General features: G+C 53.2%; 6 protein-coding genes across 6 annotated transcripts; 4 read left to right on the top strand and 2 right to left on the bottom strand.

Moving 5' to 3' along the window:
- Positions 1-52: 52 nt before the first annotated feature.
- On the bottom strand, positions 53-2,365 carry HMO1 (high mobility group protein; the record flags this gene model as incomplete). The annotated part of the gene is made up of 2 exons (XM_007815641.2): positions 1,653-2,365; positions 53-829 (listed from the first exon to the last, which is right to left on the bottom strand). Exons 1-2 carry the CDS (start codon positions 1,815-1,817, stop codon positions 53-55), a joined length of 942 nt encoding a protein of 313 aa, XP_007813832.1. The 5' UTR covers positions 1,818-2,365.
- A 643-nt stretch (positions 2,366-3,008) lies between these two features.
- J3458_009498 (uncharacterized protein) lies at positions 3,009-3,744 on the top strand. The gene has a single exon (XM_066119824.1). The coding sequence runs from the start codon at positions 3,013-3,015 to the stop codon at positions 3,331-3,333; it is 321 nt and encodes a 106-aa protein (XP_065975621.1). The 5' UTR covers positions 3,009-3,012; the 3' UTR covers positions 3,334-3,744.
- Positions 3,745-7,347: 3,603 nt separating this feature from the next.
- Positions 7,348-10,421, top strand: J3458_009497 (uncharacterized protein; the record flags this gene model as incomplete). Its single annotated transcript, XM_007815642.2, has 5 exons — positions 7,348-7,471; positions 7,544-8,101; positions 8,204-8,383; positions 8,455-8,999; positions 9,078-10,421. 5 exons carry the CDS (start codon positions 7,348-7,350, stop codon positions 10,419-10,421), a joined length of 2,751 nt encoding a protein of 916 aa, XP_007813833.2.
- A 551-nt stretch (positions 10,422-10,972) lies between these two features.
- Positions 10,973-11,476, top strand: J3458_009496 (uncharacterized protein; the record flags this gene model as incomplete). Its single annotated transcript, XM_066119823.1, has 1 exon — positions 10,973-11,476. One exon carries the CDS (start codon positions 10,973-10,975, stop codon positions 11,474-11,476), a length of 504 nt encoding a protein of 167 aa, XP_065975620.1.
- A 3,590-nt stretch (positions 11,477-15,066) lies between these two features.
- Positions 15,067-20,938, top strand: J3458_009495 (uncharacterized protein). Its single transcript, XM_066119822.1, has 4 exons — positions 15,067-15,348; positions 15,507-15,531; positions 15,698-15,776; positions 15,861-20,938. The coding sequence occupies exons 1-4, from the start codon at positions 15,345-15,347 to the stop codon at positions 17,598-17,600; spliced, it is 1,848 nt and encodes a 615-aa protein (XP_065975619.1). The 5' UTR covers positions 15,067-15,344; the 3' UTR covers positions 17,601-20,938.
- Positions 18,342-21,087, bottom strand: J3458_009494 (uncharacterized protein). The gene has a single exon (XM_007815643.2). It carries the CDS (start codon positions 20,437-20,439, stop codon positions 18,601-18,603), a length of 1,839 nt encoding a protein of 612 aa, XP_007813834.2. The 5' UTR covers positions 20,440-21,087; the 3' UTR covers positions 18,342-18,600.
- Positions 21,088-21,605: the final 518 nt, after the last annotated feature.

Below are 21,605 nucleotides of genomic sequence, written 5' to 3'. Positions count from 1 at the left end.
AGAAGAAAAGCAGGGAGCGCTGAAAAAAGCAAAACAAAAAGTGCCGGGGCATCTAAGAGCTCTTAGTCTTCTTGCGTCCGGACTTCTTGGGCTCATCCTCAACAGGCTTGGTGGATGTGCGTCTTCGCTTCTTATCGGGGCTGGCGGGCGTGGCCTTGGCCGTCTCAGTAATGGTGGTGTCAGCAGCAGGAGTGGCAGTCTTGCGCTTGCGAGGAGGGGCCTTCTTAGGCGTCTTGGCCTCGTCCTGGAGCTGTTCGGCAATGGCTTCCTGTTCATTGGCGGGCACCTCATGGGCAGCCTCGTCCTTGATAGAGGGCATGGGGATCTGGAACTCGTCGGCATACTTGAGGGCCTCCTCGTCGCTCATATTCTTGGCAAGAGGATTGCCGTTCTTGTAAGAGTGAACACGGGCATTGTAGAGGCGCAGGTTGTACTGGTAGGCAGTGTTCCAGCCCTTCTTCTCCGTAGGGCTCATGTTGGCCCACCGACGCTGACCCTCCTCCTGAACAGCACCCTTGGGAGCCTCGGAACCAAGGTCATTAGCAATGATTGAGCGGGCATGCTGCATGTACAGGAAATAGGGGGTGAGAGGGCGCTTGGGGGCGTTGGGGTCATGAGTGCGCTTCTTGCGCTCCTTCTTCTCCTCAACAGGGGCGGCCATGTCACCAGAAACAGGCATCATGAGCTGAGCAGCAGCCGTCTCGAAAGAGCTGAGCAGGTCACCCTGGCCCTCGGCGGTGGGCTCACCAAGCAAAAGGTTGGTCTGGCGAATGTAGTCCTGGGTGAAAGACCGCAGGAGCTCCAGAATGGTGGTCAGGCGGCCAACAGCCTGTCGTCTGGGTTAGCACCTTGCATTGCAACAGCAACAGGCTGAGAAAAGGGTTCGATATGAGTGAAGTAGAGAAAAGACGCGCATGCAGCATGTGTCACTGGAAAATCCGGGTGCGTGGTGGTTCTGCGCCTTAATGCCGTTCATCATGACCGAATCGCGCTGCGAGCATCTTTCCAAGAGCTCTCCGGGTCAGCCCAGGCAGAGCTCAGAGGAGCTGCAGCAATGCTCAAGCTCAGCTGCTGAAGCTACACCCCTGCAAAACGCGGTGCAGAGCCGAGCCGCTGATGGTTCATGGCGGGGCGGACTCAGAGGCGGATCCAGCGCAGACGCGGCGCGGGGTCTTCAATGTAAACAAAGGTGGGTGAGAGAGCTACAGTCGCGGTTTTGCACCGGATGGGAAGGAGAGGGGGGAAAAGGAAAAGAATAACAAGGATATTGTGGGTTTAAGAAATCTCTCAAGGATATTGGTGAGGAATTCTTCACTTTGCGTGAGCGATTCAAGACTGTGAGTGGTTGAGCTCATGGCACAAGCTATGGTCGGTCAGAGCAGCTCAGAGAGCATAGAGAGCAAGCTGCCATTTCTTCGCGTCTCTGCAACAGACCATTGCATAAACTGCCGTCTGCACCAGCCGCTTGTTCGAAGCCTCAAGCACTTGCATGAGCTTATTCAGCCAAAAATGAAGACACTTGAAAGCTGGTTGGCTCGCGATCAAACCAGGCAGAGAAAGCTCATCAGAGCCAAGGCACATGGGGGCATATGCCAAACTGTACAGGCGTGGATGCAAGAGAGGGAAAAAAAAAAAAAGGCCGGCCAACTTACCGAATCGCGAACACGGAGGAAGCTCTCATTATCAACGACGCGTTGGGTGACGCCGATGGGAATGGGCGGCTGAGGAATAACTCCAGCTGTGGGAGCAGGAATCATGGTTGGTGCGGGCGCGACGGCAACTTTCTTATCGTCGGCCTTCTTGGTCTGGCGCGGCATAATGTGGCAAGCTGGTGGTTGTGGACGAGTTGTGGGTTTTGGGGCGCGACAAGTGCTCCAAGGCGGTCGCTGGAGATGCGCGCTGGTGGTGGTTTTGTAGCGAGAAATGCGACGCCTGTATTGACCTCACAGCGGGTGCACGATGGCGATGTTTTGTGGTGGATTAGAAGGGGAGGTTGTGGCGGGCGAGGAGGAGTTTTGGGGGAGCCTGGAGGACCTGGCTGATTGGGGATTGGGACTGGACTTTGGGATGGGGAGGCACTTCGACCGCTGGAGCGTGAAAAGAGGGAAAAGAAGAGGGAAAAACTCGGGGGGCTGGATGGCGGGATGGTGGGTGGTGTGCCAAATATGTAGGAATGCTGCGGCGTTGGCACCCGCGCGCAATCAGCAACCTCCAACATCGCCCATCGACGGCCAGGTCACAGCAAAGGAAAAAAAAAAATCAGCCAGGTCAGTGTGCGCGCGGGTACGCAGGCAAGTGGGCGGCGGACGAAGATGGAGCACCCTGTGATGCAGACGGGCAGCAGAGAGCGTGCTGAGTGGTCAACTGGCGGCGCGAGAAGGAGAGTGGATTGAGGCTTGGGCGGGGCGGCTGGCCAGGTGCTCATGTGCGCACACGCTGGGCCTGGTGCCGTTCTGGCGCTTCACTGCTCCGGCCCACGGGGCCATGAGGCTCAAGTCTGGTGGTGCTCGAGTGGTCTGGTCTGGTGCTTCAACATTGGGCCTGGTGCTCGAGTGCTGCTGCATCACAGGGTCTCTTATTACTAGCCGCCTGAGCCGGGCGAGCAAGGCGAGACAGGATTGAAATTTTCCACCCCAGTGCTCCGACCCAGGGGTTGGAACCCGGTGGTGTTCTAGGCCCCAGCCCAGCTGCTCGCTCTGCATCAATTGATGGTTCTTCTGGCACCTCCCCTGTCTCGCTGCCGCCAGCTTGCAGCCTCTGGTCACATCACATCACATCTCGCCAGCACTTTGCGCGTCTTGGTAACAACTGACGCGCTAAAAGCCGTCGACCTCGGCGTATCCCTCTACTTCCATGCCCCTCGGGCTCGGCCCCCGAGGACTCGCCAGCCTGGCAGTGGCCAGTTAGAGGTCCAGCTGCGAGGAAACGCCTGGTCCACTCGACCTCCTATGCCAGTTTCTGTCCCCAGTCCCATCATTGATCATCTGCCAGCTCAACTGCTGGTTCCTCTAGATGTCTGTCCCCTTTGCCCGCCGGATGCCTGAGTGCGCCTTGGTGTGCCCCGACGCCCGTCTGTGCTGGCTCTCAGCGCGTTCCGCAAGTAGCCGCTGTGAATCACAACGGCTCATTGCTTTGTGGAACGACGATCAGTTGTCTGTTCTCTCGCGGCCACGTCGTCTGCCAAAGGTCCCCAGGGAAGCAAGCATTTGGTCCCAAGAACATCTGGTCTGGCTCAATCTCTCGGCTCAACAAGCGCCAGGCCAACGACTTGGCTGGCGTCCGGTCTCTGCTGGTCTTGATTTAACCAGCACGTGCAATTTTCACCACCAGTAGCACCCTGAATCCGCTAGAACAATCAACACTGGAACACGCGCAACCAGAGTCAGGGTGATTTCAGCACTTTGCCGCTATCTCTCATTGATTTTAATCCTTCCCCCTCTGGCGCACCATCTTATTCCCGACGGCACATACATAAGTCAAGTACGTACCATTGAGTCTTCTAGTAGTGTTAACACTTGCCACACCAGGCACCACTTGAGCAACCAGACCTCGTTCTCGTCACTCTGGCTCTTGCAAACACCCGTTGACTTCGCTGTCCGGTCTCGGGCGTATCTCTGCAGTACATCACTATCATAACCAGACTGCGGATTGCGAAGCCCTGCGTGACAAATCAATGTTTATTCGTATTCAGCGCCAAATTATTATGCAACTGCGACATGGGTTTTTATTTGTGCCAACTCAACAGCTCAAGAGTGGGCGTCAGCTCATTGCTGGCGGCTTTGGCACTTCTCTTCCATCCCCAACTGCTGCTTAGGGACCTCTAAGCGACCTTTTTGGGGGAGTCGCTGAAGTCGCTGTTTTCAAGCTTCCCTCGCTGCGACGCGGCCGGGATGGAGAAGGTGACACAGCACTTCCCGCCGCCAATGGCAGCGCTCTAAGCCTGGAGAGCAAACCACACAGCACCATGGACGTGAAGTCAATTGGCATCCATCCATGTCGTCTTGACTCTTGACCCCGCTATCGTTCCAGCACCTTCGGGCTCGAGGGTGTACATCTCAGCACGGCCTACGGAGCAGAGATGTGAGAGCGTCTGGTGCCTCCATTTCCATCAATGCTCAGGTCCGGGCATGACAGTGCCCACGGCTGCCAAATGTCCTCGCGCCCCAGCGACCAGACCTAGTTACTTGGTACTCTGCACTTTGTGCTCCGTAGCTGCCTGGCCTTGGTGATGCCTCCAGAGCTCTGCGCAAAGTCTCGTCATGCCAACTCTGCGACGTTCATGTTGCTCCCAGCCGTCGACTGGTGCCGCTGGTGCTGTTTCACATGTCCTCCCTTGGCCCTCATCCGTTGCTCACATTTGCTCGCCCGGCTGCCCTGTTGCCTACTTAAGTACCAGACTTGAGTACGGAGTAGTTACTTGGCTATCCTCTCTGTTAGAAAAGACTTTTGTCAGAGAGCATCAATGACGCATCACCATTTGTTGAGTCGGGCGATAGAGCAAACCCGCCCATCCTTCCGTGGCGGACTTGCGGCGCCCGTGCTCAATGTAAGCTTCAAATGTTCCTGGTGGTTTCGGTTCCTGGTGGTTTCGGCCATCAGGCTCTCTGCCAGCCTCCCAATCCACTGCGATTTACGGCATGTCAACTCAAGCTAGTCTACTGGAACTGCCACTTTGACGATGCTTGCGTTTCCAGCACATGTAGTGAGGCTCGGCCGGGTGCTAAACGTTGAAACACATACATGCATAATTCCTGGACGGGTCTCTCCAGAGGCAGAGATCAGGCTCGCCCAGCTCCTTTTATCCTTTTTATTTGGGCTGTGACTTTAATACTTCTATGTTGGGCGTTGCGCCGAGTGCTGCCTGGTCTATTCGCCTCGAATGTGCTGCAAAGTTGGTGTCAACATTGTAGTAGTTCCCGCCTGGTCTCGAAACAGAGGCGGCAACAGCCCCAAGTTGCCTTGCATTGCTCAACCTGCACTACGGAGTAGCTTTCCTGAATCTGCCAGCTCTGTACTCCGTACAACCTGGAGTTTTGAAGAATCAATAATTCAAAGTGACCCTTGGGTCTGTCTCAGTCATTCGCCAATCTCATCTTATGACGACTCCCATTCACCTCGTTGATTCTTCCCGTGTCACACATATTCTGCATCAGGTTGAACAGTCCATGTTGTTAAAACTATTCCTGGGTCGCAATATATCTCCATTATACAGCATTGCCCTGCTCATTCCACTATATGTTGAGGACAAGCGCGTGTTTAAACAGGCAGAGCACCTAGCCAACTGCGTTCGACTATGGTATTCTGCAGTACATGGATGTTCACTATACGCGAGCAAGAGACTGTATAGAGCTGCTATCTCTGCCAGGTTTGTTAACAATTCCCTTTACTTCACCCCAAGAGCTACCCTATTGTTGATGTAGATGAGCAGAGACCAGGTACTCAGGTACGGAGTAGAGAGCATCCAATTCTGTAAAATTTCATATTCATACTACGTAGTTGTCCCTTTAGCCCCGGCTCCGTGAAAGACGCGCACCAAATCAAAATGCCGCCAAGTTAGTCAAGACACTGATTGTTCCGGTCGACATGTGCCCGTTGACGCCTTCTGCGTGTCACTTTTGTCTGCACAGGAGAAGCGGGTGAGCGGCGGTGCAAACTTGAACCGCTTGAGCAGCTGAACTTCTTATGTGTCTGGATCCCAATGTTTCAGAATCGGCCAAGTGGGACCCTTGAGCTGTCCGGCATGCTGGCAGTGCTTCACGCGTGAGTTGCTCGGCGGGCTCGCTCCAGATGTCTTTTTGCTAGATGCGCTCATCCCCCCACTATTTACTGTATTCAAACTGTCCCCACATACTTACCTAGGTACCTAGGCAAGGAAATAATTTATAACAAAATATATTTACCTATCATAAAGTATACGTTCATATATTATAATATAAGGCCTAATAGCTAGGTACATGGCGGGGCGAGAGCGCACCTAGCAAAAACAGTGAGCCGGCGAGCAATTCAACTTCACGCTTCACGCTTCACGCTTGACGTCCAAGACACCAGGCTCCAGAATCGTTAGAATGAGGAGGGGGACCAGGCGGGCCGACGAGAAACCTTCGTTGAAGAGTCGCCAGTCACTACTCTCTTGAGTGGGTATTGCACCTGGCGGTACGGGGAATGCAGGGATGCACAAAGCCAGTGATCCCTGCATCAGGTCTTATTGATGTTATGCAATAATCCCATTGGCACTCGGACCGAGGAGTACTACAACAAAGTCAGGCTGCATGTCGGCTGGCTCTGTTTTTAAGCTTGCTGGCCACAGTTGAAGCTAAATAAAGCAGCAGCCTGAGCCGCTGCGTCTGAAACGGGTCGTGGCTCGTGTACATGCTCAATACTGACCGCCCTTTGTCCAAGCTTCTCGGGCAGGAAAGCTCGTATATGTTCTCGGCACCAAGCACTATAACAATAATACAATGACTGCGTGCTCCCTGCCAAATAAGATGGGACGGATTGGCGTCCAAGAAATATCAGACGTCTGCGCTTTGCGTAGCTGCCCTGTTTGTATTGACATACTTGTAAAGTTGATGGAATCCCCCCGGCACCCACCACCACCGCCAAGAGTCCCGGCGGCGTCGTCGTCCCAGGTACCAAGTACTCCGTACGTGATACAAGGGATGCCACGTTGCGTGGCGTTTGATGACATCAAGCACAAACGGCGCATGCTGTGCTTGATCGTTGGGACAATTGCAGTTCTGTACGCCAACCGTCTCTGCAGCTGCCGGGCTTTCCTGCCTGTCGGGAACGGTGCCTCCTCCAGAGGAGACGGGGAAACCCATCTACTAAAGATCGGTGTGGTCTGAGGCTTCTAAAGTTCACACGCCCTAAATCCTAAATGGGGCCCAGCCCCGATCCGCCAGCTGCTAAAAGCAACAACTACTCCAGAACTAAGTGGCACGCGCATTGATTATCCAGATGCTTGAGACCCCGGCGCTCTAAACCCTGGATATCGGAGGCGTCTGAGTCCCTTGTCTTTGATCGCTGCCACCCTCTCTCCTTGCTCCAGAATATGGCATCTTTGTTGCCCCTCCTTCAGAGCCCCTCCTGGCTCCCTCTGGTACACATCCAAGCCTTCTTGATGCCTTTATCTCGCTCTTTTTAAATCCATCGTATTTCCTCTTCTCTCATCCATCCTCCTTCCATCCGACAACCCCATTAACGTAGATCATCACCAAAGCAGCTTGCACTCATCCACTTGGAGAAGACTGAGTGCTTCAGAGCCCAGGCGACCCCACCAAAGCTTCCGCAACTCCAACATACCACAGCATTCCCCTTTTCTAAAGAGAAACGCAGGCCTCCAGGACAATGATCGACCTCCGCAATCATGGCCTCATCTTGGGGCTGATTGTTCTTGTGGCTCTAGCTACCCCGGCGGCAGCTTTTGGAGCTGGGAACATCGCTTCCACTTCCAAAGTCGAGGGCCAAAATTGTTCGTGTGCTCTAAACCGGTACAGCATCACTCCCTAATCCACGATGAGCTAACTCTGGTGCTCTCATACAGGGCGACACGGTGACATCGAAGATGCCCTCCTCACACTGGCCATGGCTCGTGCCATGAAGCATAAGAAATTCAACAAGATCATGGTCTCTAGGGTTTACTTCGGCAACTGGCTCCGAGACTATTCTCAAGCTATTGACGTCGGTACTGTCAAGTCTGTCTCTGCCGAAGCCATCCGACTCCTCCTATGCGTTCTCGGTTTCTTGACCTTTGGCTACGGCTCTGGTGAATTCGAGGTTACTGCCGACCGTCTTGGTTGCTATCGCCCGGAAGATCACATTGACAACCCCAAAAACTACGCCGACAATCAGGATGCTAGGCAGTATGACCGCCGCCTTCGAGGCCCCATTGATGAATCTAGAGAGCTGTCCATTGATCCTGAGTCTGGCATGAAAAATTACATTGCGAACGAACGGGCCGGAATCATGACTTCCGCCAAGCACGTGAGAAATCTTTTTGGCCGATGCATCGAGCTTGGTCGCAATTACAAGAATGGGGGGAGAAAGGAAGATCTCTATGAGTCCCTCCGCCTTATGGGAACTGGCCTTCACTGCTTGGAAGGTTCGTTTGTGCCCACCCTCGCCAATGCCAAGCCGTTTTTTCTCTTCCATGTCCGTGGGATCCATGAAAGCGGTCAATATGCATGTTAACAGTCGTCTGCAGACTTCCTCGCCCACAGCAACTACTGCGAACTGGCTCTTATCGAAATGGGTGAGCGAGACATCTTCCCTCATGTTGGACGGGACACCCTCATTCGCCTCGAAGGCGCCAACGGCGATGTCTACCCCATTGTCACTGGTACCTTTGGTGGTGTAGATTTCCTCCACTCCGTCGTTGGTGAAGGTTAGTATTGACAATTTGCTTTGTCTCTGAGTCTTTCTTTTTTTTCCCAAAGTTAACAATTTTGCCTCAAGTATCCGACAAGATGACCCAGAACGAGATTGAAGAGCTTGAGGGGACTCTTCAGGATAGCAAGAACTCCGATACTAGCCTGCTGCGTGAGCTCCTGGACAAGATTCCTGATGGTCTCCTTGGTGGCAAGGACCAGAAGAGCCGAATCAACCAGATTCAGGAGAATGCATCGGCGTCCCAGGTTGAGAACATGTCTGTTTCCCCGCGAAACCCAGAGGAATTTACCGTCTACGTACAGCAAGTATATAAGCAAATCATGCCTGCTATTGAATTCCACGACGACATCATGAAGGGCATCACCTCGGCAGTTGAGAAGATCCCGGTCTTGCCAAAAATTATCGAACAGTTGGAGGAACAACTCTCCAGGTTCGTCTTTTCAATCATGGCACCTGTTGTTGTACCCCTGATCCGCCAGATCAAGAACGAACTAGCCACCGGTTCTGGCGAAGTGATCAAGAGCAGCGAAAACGAGCAACACGTCGTCTTCAATGACGACCGATCAACAGATCCTACTCACTCCATGCTGTCCAAGGATCACTTCTCCAACGTAAGTATCGCAATGATTGTCCATTTTACGTCAATGCGCCTCTTAAGGTTCTGGAAAAGTAACCGTCTTTTCAATTAGATCCTCAATGAGATAGCTGGTCGAACCGCCGCTAAGATGATCAGTTGGGTCGTTCCCCAGATCATGGATGCAATTGATGATGACAGCACCGATGTAGATCGTCTCTGTGATCGCGTCATCAACGGCATCTTGCATCATCCAGCTCAGAGAGACATGGGTAGAGATGGCGTCTCCGAGGCCCGCAACACCATGTTCAAGGAAGTGACGTCGTGGTGGGAAGAGCTCCGCAGTGAGCAGGATTCCTACCGCCAAAAGTTGTCTCGCGATGGTGTCATGAGGGGTGAGAACCACAAGGAGGGTGTCGATGACACTGGCCACGGGCATGGCTGCGCTGGCAAGCTCAAGATGCGAAAGCTCTACGGTGAACCGGACACTCTCGAGAACAAGATTGCAGGGGCAGCTGCCGATGCTATTGTTTCTGGAGCTACAGGACTGGTCGCAGGCATTGTCGAGCAGAACACGGGTTACAAGTTGCCCACTGGACAGAGCTCACAACAAAACCAACAGGAGGAAGAAAAAGGCGGACTCGAGGGCTTTTTGAGCAAAGCCGGCTCCATTCTTGGTGGCGCCTTCGGCAAGGACGAAGACGAGAGAAAGGACAGTGGCCGGAATGATAACGACTCATTCTACTCGCAGAGCCAGTCGAGCTACGGCCGTCAGGATAGTAGCTATGGTCAGAGTCAACAGAGCAGCGGCTACGGGCATAGTCAGCAATCTAGCAGCTACGGCCAGAGTCAGCAGAGCAGCAGTTACGGTCACAGCCAGCAGAGCGGGCGTCATGAAGGTAACAACCGCCGACGCCACGATGACGACGAAAGTGGAGGCTATGGTGGCCGCCAGGAGTCCAGCTATGGCGGAGGCAGCGGATATGGTCGTCAGGAAAGTAGTTACGGTAGCAGCCCTCACCACGGCCGCCGCGACGATGACAACCATGGCCGTCAAGAGAGCAGTTATGGCGGACGAGAGGATAGCTACGGCGGCAGTGGTGGCTACGGTGGTGGCCGTCAAGAAAGTAGCTACGGCGGTCGTCAGGAAGGCTACGGTGGCAACAGCAGCTATGGTCGTCAAGAAAGCTACGGCGGTAACAGCGGCTATGGCCGACAGGAGAGTAGCTACAGACGTGAGGATGGTGGTTACGGGGGCCAGGAAAGCGGCTACGGTGGCGACGGTGGCTATGGCCGTCAAGAGAGTGGTTATGGCGGAAACAGCGGGCATGGTAGTCGCCATGAGGATTCGTATGGTCGCCGAGATGACGACGATGACAACGAGGGACATGGTCGTCGCGAACACCATGGACGTCGTCGGGATAACGAGTATGGCGGTGGCGGTAGTTATGGCTACTAGGGTGGGGTGGCAGTCTTGGCTCTCTGCTTCTGCGAGGCAGTGATTGATACGCCGGGTGCGTTGGTTGATGAAGAAATGAATGATGCAACTGGGGAGCGAGGCGCGTAGGGGACGTTGGGCAAAAGTCGTATTCGCGAAAAGACGCGTTGTAGCCTAGTAGTTGAACAGATTGATTGACATGTAGTACAATTTCCTGTGGGTACTATGGTAGTTGCCATTTGGACGTTCCCATGCAGATGTCAAGTGAGATACGGCATGTCTTTGCAAAACACGGCGCCAAAAATACCCGCACCCGAGGAATACAAAACTACAGAGTACAAACAGCCCAGTAACAACACGTTCACTTGAGCACGCATGGGAATTTACTATGGAAACTCGGGCCTCTTGACAGTTTTACTGCAAAGTGCCAAAGTCGAATGTTTAATTCCTACCCTGGACGACCAGTCGCGTCAAATTCCCGGTTGGCTGGCGCGTCGCGCGTCCTCGAGCAGCCAAAGATACGATGACTAATAAGCGCCACGACCCGAACAAAGCTCCCTACACCGGGTATCATGGCACTCGTCGAACCAAGTCCGTGGTCGAAGTCTAAAAGTACCATTTGTATCAAGCTGGGAAAACCACCGAGTGTCCAGGGAGTTTGTAGACAAGGGTTGCGTCTGCTGGAATACAAGCTTATCTTGACTTCTTCACTGGGCCGTGCTTATCTGCGGCGGCTTCCCGAGTTCCAGTGGGGCAGGACGGATGACACGGTAAGGAGGAAACATCAAATGCTGAATTATGTACGTGGCTTAGAACAATCACAATCTACCTACTTGGGAATATATTCTGCTCGGGTAAATATCCGTCGGCGGCTCAATGGCGTTGCTGGGAAATGGACTGGAAGCCAGGTCGATGCGGCCCTTGGCAGGAAGGAGCAAGTGCCACGACCTCGGGTTGATGCCAAAGCTGCACCCCACGTGGGTGTGTGCTTGACGGGACGGGAAATTGTAGATAGACATGGTGGGCTATTGCAGGAAGCCCGGCAGATGGGTGAACTTGTCTTTCAGGCTCCTTGATTACCATCGGTCATTTTAGACGACCAGTACCTAGAAACCAATAATGGGCGTTCTGAGCCCCAAACCCTTTACCTTAGGTAGGTAGGGTTCATTGTGGGACGTGAGATGGCCCGCCGCAGAACGCAAAGCCACAATGGAAGCCGGCAGGGCGACCAACGGCATCGCTCATCTACATATAATGCTGGGTCGGATTGAGTATTCAAGTCTCGAAAATACCTGACTGCCGTAGATAGACCCGGCAGAATGCGTCGAGGGCCTTCTCAAGCACGGGGGTACCTCACTAGGTGTTGGCTATTCCCTTACGAGGCATTCGATATTACCTGCTGGTTATCACGGCCGGTCGAGCGTCCACCGCGACAGCATCCGGGCTTACCGACAGACAGTCCGTCCTCCAAGCAAAAACTACTTGACCCTTGCTTAGGGCGAGATCATTACCTGAAGAAGCAACCCGATCAGCGCCCGCCGAATATTATTTCGTATAGAAGGCTATGCCATAGCTGAGAGGAAAAATGATGATGCAAGATGGGGGCCCAGCATTTTATTGCCTGAGGAGAACGAATGAGGGTTCAAGTTGATGGCAGTAGCAGAGCGTGATGAAGGACTGGCCATTAGCCCCCTTGGCCCTCCTCTTAACTCTAGAAACATCTGATATTGGAGCAACCTGCTCGTCAAGTTGCCGCACCTCTGCCGATGCCAGCTAGCTGGCTGGCTCTTTGGGAGCATGACTTGGTCTATTCTGACTGTGTTTGCTTGGGAGCCAAAAATGCCCCGACAAGGCGTTTAGCTAGGCATGGATCTTGCCCACTCGACAACGGAAATGCCTCACCGTCGGAACAAGAAAAAAGTGCAGATAGGATCCTGGAGAGTGGCCTGACTTTCCATTTCTACATCAAAACGCGGTTGCTGTGCCGTGTTCCGTAGCTTCAGCCGACCATGTCAACACCAAGGGACTGTGAGAAAAGTTGCCATCTGTACGGAACCTTCGCAAACACTTCCAGCTGTCGTTTGACACCCACCTCACTGAATGTCGGTCCCCGCCGCAACGGGTTGTCCACGCGCGTGGTCAAAATGAAATCTTGTGCCTCCAACTGCAGCGGCCATGCCTCGAGGATGTGATGCAACGATCTTTGCCTTGTACTCGCTGCTTACACGAGAGCTGTGCCGTTGGCGATCGCTTGCCGATGGTAATATTGCCATGAACAAGTACCGCTTTTCATGGCGTTACAAGAGAATAGGAACTTGCTGAAAAGTAAAACCCACAATTAGAGTACTAGTAATTATACGAAGTCGGCCACTAGTAACAGACATTCTGGGAGGCAACCCAGCAACTTCCTCAACGGCCATTTGAGACAAGAGACTCTCTAGAGAGGCTTTTTAGACGGAATTGCCTGCCAGATGTTCGTCGACATGATTCTTCCATGGGAGGGGCTTGGCCCACCACACATACCCTTCCAGGCTGATCGACGGCGTGCGTCCCAGGATGTTCGGCCGGACTTGGGGCCAAGCTTTCCTTGCGCACCATGGTACCGTTCGTTGCCCATTGATCCGATTCGACGGAACCTAGCCACAATGACAAGAGTAATGCGGAGTGCTTCAACCAGATTAAGCAGCTCTGCTCAATACCGAGTAACTAGTGGTCGAACTGTCGGGAGAGTAGTATTGTCATGAATGAATTTCCGCAAGAAGTATACGACTTAATACTCAGAGCGTTAGTCATGTGTGATATCTCTCATCGTACACTATCGTCTTAACTTGTCGAACCAGACACCATATTTTAGAGGAGTGTTGACTGCGCGAAAAAGAGGCTGATTAGACAAGGATACGCACGCTGGAAAGAGCCGTCCAGGCAATAAATACATAGAGTTCAACGGGCTGCAGTAATAGCAAAAATCATGCCTCCTTCTCTGAGGCATTAAAACACGCCGTGCGAAAGCAGTTTGTAACTCATTTCAGTGCGTCGGTTGGATTAGCGTGCATGATGCGTTGGGTGGATGCAAATCTTGTCGGTTCATCTAGAGTTTGGTGGCTGGTGTTGGTTGGCAATATTTATCATGGTTCTTGAGTCTGTGTAGCCATGTTCCTGGACAGCTATTGATGCCCGTAATAGGGAGTTGGACTCGGGTGGGTGTTGTTCTTCCACGGGTTTTAGATTCCTGCTTCCCCCATGTACCCTATCCTCTGCGGCGTGCACTTCTCAAGAAAACCCCCTTTATCTCCCTCTTCTTCTCCTTGTTGGACTGCAACGGACCGAGGTTACCATTGCCTGTGTCATTTCCGTCTTTCGTTGTGTACCAGGATTCCCCTGGCCGCAGCTTGGAAAGTCCAACTTGCTCAAAAACCGATCATGTACCCGTGTCTCTGCGCGTCGCATCTGCATCCGCATATAATGATCGCTGCCTTCCTCCTTCTCTTACCGGGCCGGTCTGGTAATCTGGGTGTCTGGGTACCATTATGTCTCACAAACGCCAAAGCTGTACTGGATTCTTGGAGAAGATGGAGCAGAATGCAGATGAGGTAGGTGCTGTAAGGGCTCTGGACTGTAGCAGGAGAGAGTGCAAGGCCTGGTTGTAGGGGCACCAATGCCATGTCTAGCAGACTGTAGCTAGATATTATATTCGCTGGCGAGTCAGGAGGAGAAAGCTGGGAGCATGGACTCCCGATCAATTGATGATTGATGGCTAGGTACTTGACTAGTAAGCTGGGCTAGCATTGAGTAGAGTTGTCGGGCGTGGTACTAGTTGGATTCCTGCTGTTGATGACTGACGGTGACGGTGAAGGTGAAACTGATCTTTGGCCTGAGCCATCTGGACTTGGGCAAGTCAGGGGCCTGGCTGGTGAGCATTGGAGTCTCTTTTGCAATATGGCAGGTACTAAAATCAAATCAAGTACCTACAGCGTACCTGCCCGGGTGGGCAACATGTAACTACTTACCTAGGTAGGTCTAAGTAGTTACTAATTAATATATTTTAGGTCCATAGCAAGCAGATCCAGTTTTGATGCAAGGTTGCATCTCACTTGTTGGCAAGTTCCCAGCGTCACGGGCAATCCTGGCCCATGCAAATAAATGCCTTTTTGCTTCGAAGGGTTGGAGGGAGACGGGCATCCGTCTGGTGGTTTTGCGTAGCTGGAGGATCCGCAGCCACCCATCGCCCCGCTTTCCTGGAACAGCTGTGCCCACAACCCACCGACTACAGCCCACCGCCCCCGCCCACCGCCACTTGCGCCCACTGTGGTCAAGTGCTCACCATTCAGTTGCGTCCAGAGGTTGCCGGGGCCAGACGTATCGTGTATCACCTTGCAGCTTTGCTGCGTGGTAGATACTTGGCTGGCATAGCCAGTTATTACGCGTACCGCACAGTCTTCTCTCTATGGCGGCCAAGCCCATGCAGCCCGTCCGTCGGCTAGCGGGCAGCGATATTGCAACTCCAGAGTAGCACCAGACATGTGGCTTCCCCGACCTCAATGTGCCCAGGTGCCAGTAGAAGTACGGAGATGCCACATGCACCAGTGCCAAAGTACACGTACCAAGTACCACCAGGCCGCTCACTCACTCCACGTCGACCTTTCAGCGCTCGCTCGCTAAGGTCAACGGCGTAACCAATTCTAGTCTAACCAAACCGCCAACGCCGTGTCCGTTACTAACGACTTCGCCAAACGTCTACCTCTGCTCCTCTCTCGCGACTCTCCCTCTGCACAGCATCTGGTATTGCACGGATTTCCTCAAGCCCTCATCGGCCGCCGTTGGACCTTCCTCCGTCTTATTACTGTACGCAAGCACCGCCATTCGAAAGCCATAGTATCCGCCGTCGCGTTGTCGCTGCCCGCAATGGTCTTCCTCCCCCCCGGCAATGAGACATGAGTTGAAAGAATGTGTATGTTCGCTCGACCTGTCAATGGTCTCTTTCTTTCTTTGTACCCTTCTTCCACCGGCCCGCCCTCCTGCCCTCCTGCCCTCCTGCGTCTTGATCACAGGAGCCTGCATCACCAACCCGCTCGCCTCTAGGCAATTGCTTGTGCTGACCTCTGCCAGCGCTCACGGACCTTCAAAACAACATGTATGTGCCTCTTCGCACCCGCCCAACCCGCCCTTCAAACCATACCGATAACGCCGACTTCTTTGACTGCCGTCTCAAGGATTGATGCCGCTCGACTGCCTGGTTGCTTGCTGCCGAGCCGTCGCACCGCCATAAACTTGGACCATTGTTACTGACACCAAGGCAGCTTCTTATTCAGCAATCCAGGATGGAATGGCGAGGGAACAATCGCATCGACAATATCCAAGAATCTCTCCCAGCAAACGGTTCGTCCAAGGCATCCTGATGACGCTGCCCCCTTCCGTCACGGCAAATGTCCCTCCCGAAACTGACCAGACCCGACCAATTAGAGCCAGTTAGCCTATGAACAACGAATCGACACCAATCTAACAACACTATCAAAATCAACCGCCGCGTTCGACAACTCCATTCAAGGCCTCTTGTTCGTCCCCGATATCACGTCCGTTCCATCCTGCGATGTGCAACAGTACGACTCTATCCCACGAAATGTCACCCGTAAAAAGGATTTGCCGCCTGCAAACTTCAATTTGGTGGCGATTGCTCCATGGTTTAGCAGTGACTGCACCCAGGCCTATCTCAATTCAGCCCTCCAAGGCCCTGTGAAAGCATTCATCTTCTACAAGCCCAATAACTCTACGAACAAACCCCAGGATGGCGACTCACCGGTTTGGAGCCTCGGCGACGGCGGCGCCTGGCGATCAAACCATTTCCCCATCTTCGCCATTCCGGGCCTCCAAGGTCAGAAGATCATGACGCAACTGAGTTTGTATTCAGGCTCCATAACCCAAGTTCCCCACGGCCAAGAGGTCCAACGACTATACAATCTTCACGGGACCACGTATCTGCGCATATGGACGAAGCTCATCTTGGATAGACCGCCAAGCACACCTGCGACTTGGGCCTTCATCCTTATTGTCATTGGAGCCCTTCTCTTGATAATCCTCACTGTTTCCATCGCTATGCATTTTATTCAAAGACGAAACCGCAACTGTTTGAAACGTCGGGTCCAATCCGGAGAGGTCGATCTCGAGGCGATGGGTATCAAGCGTGTGACCGTGCCCGCGTCTCATGTGGCGCAATTTCCTCTTTTCACTTACAATGCAGAGCCTGATTTGTATGACTTACCATCGAGCCCTCGATCACAAAGCACCCCTTCTGGCCGTACAAGAAAGACGCGTAGGAAGAGACGACGTGAGCCTGGTACCAAGACAGAAACAATGGGCCCTGGCGCACCAAGCGTCCGCAGCATACGAAGCAAGCGATCGAGCCTGACCGGCACTGGCGAGACCATGGCCACTAACTACCAACCCACCTGTCACATTTGCCTAGCCAGCTTCGAACATCGAGTTACAGTCATCCGCGAACTACCATGCGGCCACATATTTCACTCTGAATGCATTGACGAGTTTCTTATACAAAACAGCTCTCTATGTCCGACGTGCAAGCACTGCATGCTCCCCAAAGGCTATAGCCCCAAAATAACGAACGGAATGGTTCGACGAGAAAGAGCCTTGAGGCGGCTTAGGGAGAGAGTTGATCTAGAAGAACTATCACTTGACTCCGGAGACACGAGACTGAAGTTCTGGGGCAGGAAGCTCTTTGGCTCCTCCTCACACCCGAACCACACATCCCCTACCAAGACAGACGTGCAAATGAAACCGCTGAAATCATCGAAACACGCAACAAAAACAGAAGAGAGTCAGAACCCTACAGAAGGCGAGGAAAGCAACAGTTCGTCCTCATTACCGGACAGGACTGCAGACACTGCAAGTCCAGACTCGACCGATCTGCCTCAAGTGGCTGCCACCACAGCAAAGACTCGACCTAGGAAGTCGAAGCCGCGAGTGCTTAAGCTGCTTCCGACTCAACCCGAGAATGCTGCCTTGGATGCGGGTAATAGAGCCCCGAATAGGCGGGGTAGCCCATCGGCGTTTGCTCGGGAACGGATGCGAGAAATCGCTGATAACAACGCACCCTTCGATGACCCTGACAAATCTCGCCCAAGATGTAAGTACCGGCCTGAGAGTAGCACGGCCATTCCGCAACTGTTTGATAATGTGACGTATTAATCTATTTTCGATAGGGAGGCGAGTTCTTTCGAAGGCGTTCCCGGGGTTCAGTTAACCTATAACGTGTAGCATTAGCGGCATACCTAACGAGTGATACGGCTATCAACTACTAGAACTGGGGCATAAGGGCATGCATCGCACCGGCGTTTTTTGTTTTGTCTCAGGTTAAAATGAACACTGAGGATAAGGTCATATTCTGGTACATATCATGGGTTTGATGGGATACGGCGTTTTATCATTTTCGGAAGGCACCTTTTATTACCTTTTTTTTTTTTTCCGACGACAGACGTTTCACGATTGCGGAGTTGCATGGATCTCATCTGATCGCTATGGTGATGGCATCTTTCATTCTTCTTCTTCCATGACGAATTGGATTATCTTGAGCTGGGGTTGGCCATAGATGGGGCTACAATGGTATATCTAGTACCAAAGCTTGTTCTGTTGGAAGCTGAAAGAGTCCATGTATCAGAGAGCCAACTTGATTTATTTTTTTGGATCGGAGTTTTGACGCGGTGGGGTTTGGTTGGCTTACACTACTTCTTGTATTCCCTGTATTGTGATGTGGGATTCTGATATACTCCGGAGTCAGCTGGAAGGGGGGTTTGTAAACACGGTTTATGGAGTGGGCGTTGGGTCAGCCCTATTCGCTTTGGCGAGGGAATTCGGCGTTGGAACAGGGCTTGTGGAGATATATCCTTCCGTATGCGCACATGGCCGCTTGGTGAAATGAAAAAAACGGATCAAGTTATTATTCAGGCCGTATTTCTGACGATGCTCGTCTACTCTCTATGTCATGACAAAAACCTCGTGGAATCACCCTGTACAACGCTGTTAAAATCCCATGCTAACACCCACCTATTGGCCCTCACTTGGACGTCGTGTAATAATACGTGCATAATACCCTACTGCATAGTAGTCTCGGAGTACAGAATTCTACAAACCGGCATGTAACGCCCAGGTCCTGCGTCACTGATTCATTAAATCGTCAAATCGAAATTCGTCATTGCCCCCTCCCATTCTCAATCAAACGACCGTCATCGCTTCTCAGCCCTCCCCTGGCCATGACATCTCTGACACGGTCATCTTCTGCGGCCCGGATCCTCCGTCTGGCAGCCTGCAGCCTCTCCACACCGCGATCAATCGTCTCGATGTGCACACTGAGGGGTATGTGGACTGTGTCCAAGTCGCTCAGGAGCTGCGGCTCCGCAACGCGGTCTCGCAAGTCGCCCAGATTCGCTTGAATAGATTCCAGCTCGATGATGAGCCCGCTGATTTGGTCGACGGCTATAGAACGCTGCGAATCGACTTGCCGCAGGAGAGAGAGCTGCTGCGAGAGGCTCTTGAGGCTGCGGGAGTTGGCGCCCACAAGGGTCCATATGTTCCACAGGATTTCTTCGCGACGGGAGGAGACGCTTGCCGAGGTGCGGGACGTGATGTCGTATATAATGCTGAGGTGGTCCTCTGCTTTGGTGAGAAGGCGCAGGACGGCTTGGGCTTCGAGGATGAGAGCGGATATGCGCTCCGAGACGAGGCCGGTGTGCTCGATGTACTTGTCAAGAATGACGCGCTCGCTGAATGGCTGGTCGGCAGGCTGGAAAGGGTAGAAGATCCAGTGCGTCCATTCCGCGAGCACTGACGGCGGCGCTTCTGACTCGAGGGAGAGGGAGTCGATGTAGCGCGATGTCCAGCGGTTGATACTAATGACGGCGTCGACGGCCGAGCCGACGTGCGTGTTGAACCTTTGCAGGTCCGACGCTGCTGATCGCGCGATTTCAATGTACCCGTCAAACTCTACGACTAGCTCGTGCCGAGCTTGGATATCGCTGTTTCGAACAAGGGTCCGTAGATCTCTGACGGCGGTTTCTGAGCGCTTCATTTCAAAGGGCAGCGAGACCCCGTCGGCACTTCTTTCGAGGACCTGCTCGAATTTCGATTGCACGCCCATGAGATCGTCGAATTCTACTGTTTGACCAGCCGTCGCATTAGGACCGCTAAAGTCGGTGGCCCCGGGGGGTGGACAAAATGGTAGATTTAGATATGACGTTCCCGGAAGGCGACATATGGGTGACATGGCGGTGTAGACGGATCTTGTGGCCATGTTTTGTACAATGATGGCGCCGCCAAAGACAAGATAGACGGCAAGAAGCAGTGCTAGAGGGTACTTGGCAAAGTTGAGTGCAATGAGAATGATTTCCCCGGCCCAGGCCAAGATGTTGAGCAAAGCAGACGGCGTTGACGGCGTGACCATGTCGCTGATTGTCACGGGTCCGCCAGATTGCCCTCTCTGGCCACAATCACCCTGGAATGATGGCCCTTTGCCCCGTCTCCTAAGATATGTTTCGTCGTCACCATCGTAGCTCGTCCCCCTTCCAAGGGGCCGGATGGTGCGAGAGCTGTTACCGCTACCGTGTCTTGAGCTAGCAACATCTATTCGAGGCATTTTGAGCTGCGGGTCTTCTGTGCGGTAGCCTCTTTGCAACCTTGAACTCGATGGCGAACCAATACTTGGCGGAAATGGGATTCGAAGAATGGCCTTGTCCTCGTTTTGGTGTTTCGCAAAGTCGCGGAAACTGTCCTGAGAACTCGGGGCTGATCTCTTAACCACATTTCCCTGAGATGACATCTCCGAGGAAAAGGATGAAGGTTGACCACTGGACAGAGGGGATAGGGTCTCATCGCCTTCGTCACCCTCGAATGACGCTCGTCTAGCGTCGAAGCTTTCGTTTTCACCCTCCACTACGCTCCACGATTCACCAACACGTAACGAGCACTTGTCCCGCGGTGAGCTTTCTTCGGCGGCCTTGTCTGAGCGGCGGTCGCGCCGGCGCGACGAAGACATGATGTTGCGCTTTTTGAGTACAACGAGTGGTGTATCTGTGACTTTGAAGACGGGCACTTCGAGTTTAATGAAACTCCCAAGTCAAACAAGACAAGCGTAACAATTTTATTTCGCACCCCGAAGAAATAACTACTGTCCGACTGGCCTGAACGCGGACCGGTGCGTAGCTCGTCCAGTGTTTGCGGTGGCAACAAAGAAAAGAGCTTGCGGGAGGAAACAACTAGACAACGTGGCGGCCGTGCTTCATATGGATGTGTGTAAGAGTTGGAAATGCCAGATCTGGACAGCTGTGGCCTAATTCGGTCAAGGATGTATGAGTCACAGGCGGTAGGGGTTCTGAAGACGAGGCGGAAGGTATGAGGATGCAGCAGGCAGAATGGCGGGTTGAGTGAGTGAAAGTTGGAGATGGTTGTTGCATGCAGGGATAAATGGGTTGGTGATGTGAGGGACGCTCATTGGCTGAAGGTCGAGCATTCAAAGGCTAGCCGTCTTGTTCGATGCTTATTCAATGCTTGTGCATTGTTGGCAGCGGTAATAGTAGGGGGCGGCTCATGCAGGGCCGACGAACTGGTGCATGCATCCAATACGTCTCTGCACGGAGAACGGAGCGTGGCTTGGTACATGCGGTATGTATCTCATGGACTGAGGCATCACGGTCAAGGTTCCCTATGTCTCTATGTCCCCATGTCCCTTGGCTGATGATGAGGCTTGCGCGTGACTTGCGCAGTTGACAACGGTTGAAGCCATTAGAAACGGTTGGAGCATGGAGTACCCATGGCCTCCTCCATTCTTCGAGGGACAAGGCAAGAGTGTTTTAGAACCAGGCAATGACGTTTGCCTGTGCCATCTCACACGTACCAAAGCATCGCATCTCGAGATGCAATATCGAGTACGGAGTGTTGGGAAGCTGCAAGTGGCACCTCGCCCCGGCCCCTGCCATATCACAAGCTGGTGTGGGGAAGCTTGGCGGGCTCCAGCAGCGGGCCACTGCTGTCACGGACTCGCGGTCCACCCGTCGATTTGATGCCCGTCGGTGCCACACCCAACCAGACATTGAAAGCCTCGGCTCGTCATTGCCATTGCATACAACCGCAGCCGGCTGTCGTACATCACCCATGCCGCGACTCTTCACCCGCTCCCAGTATCTCACCATACCTCCCGGCACC

This window comes from Metarhizium acridum (assembly GCF_019434415.1).
Source record: "Metarhizium acridum strain ARSEF 324 chromosome Unknown scaffold_141, whole genome shotgun sequence".
In the NCBI taxonomy this organism is placed as follows: Eukaryota; Fungi; Ascomycota; class Sordariomycetes; order Hypocreales; family Clavicipitaceae; genus Metarhizium; species Metarhizium acridum.
Note: the sequence above shows the minus strand (reverse complement) of the source record. Positions and strands in the feature narration are given on the sequence as shown.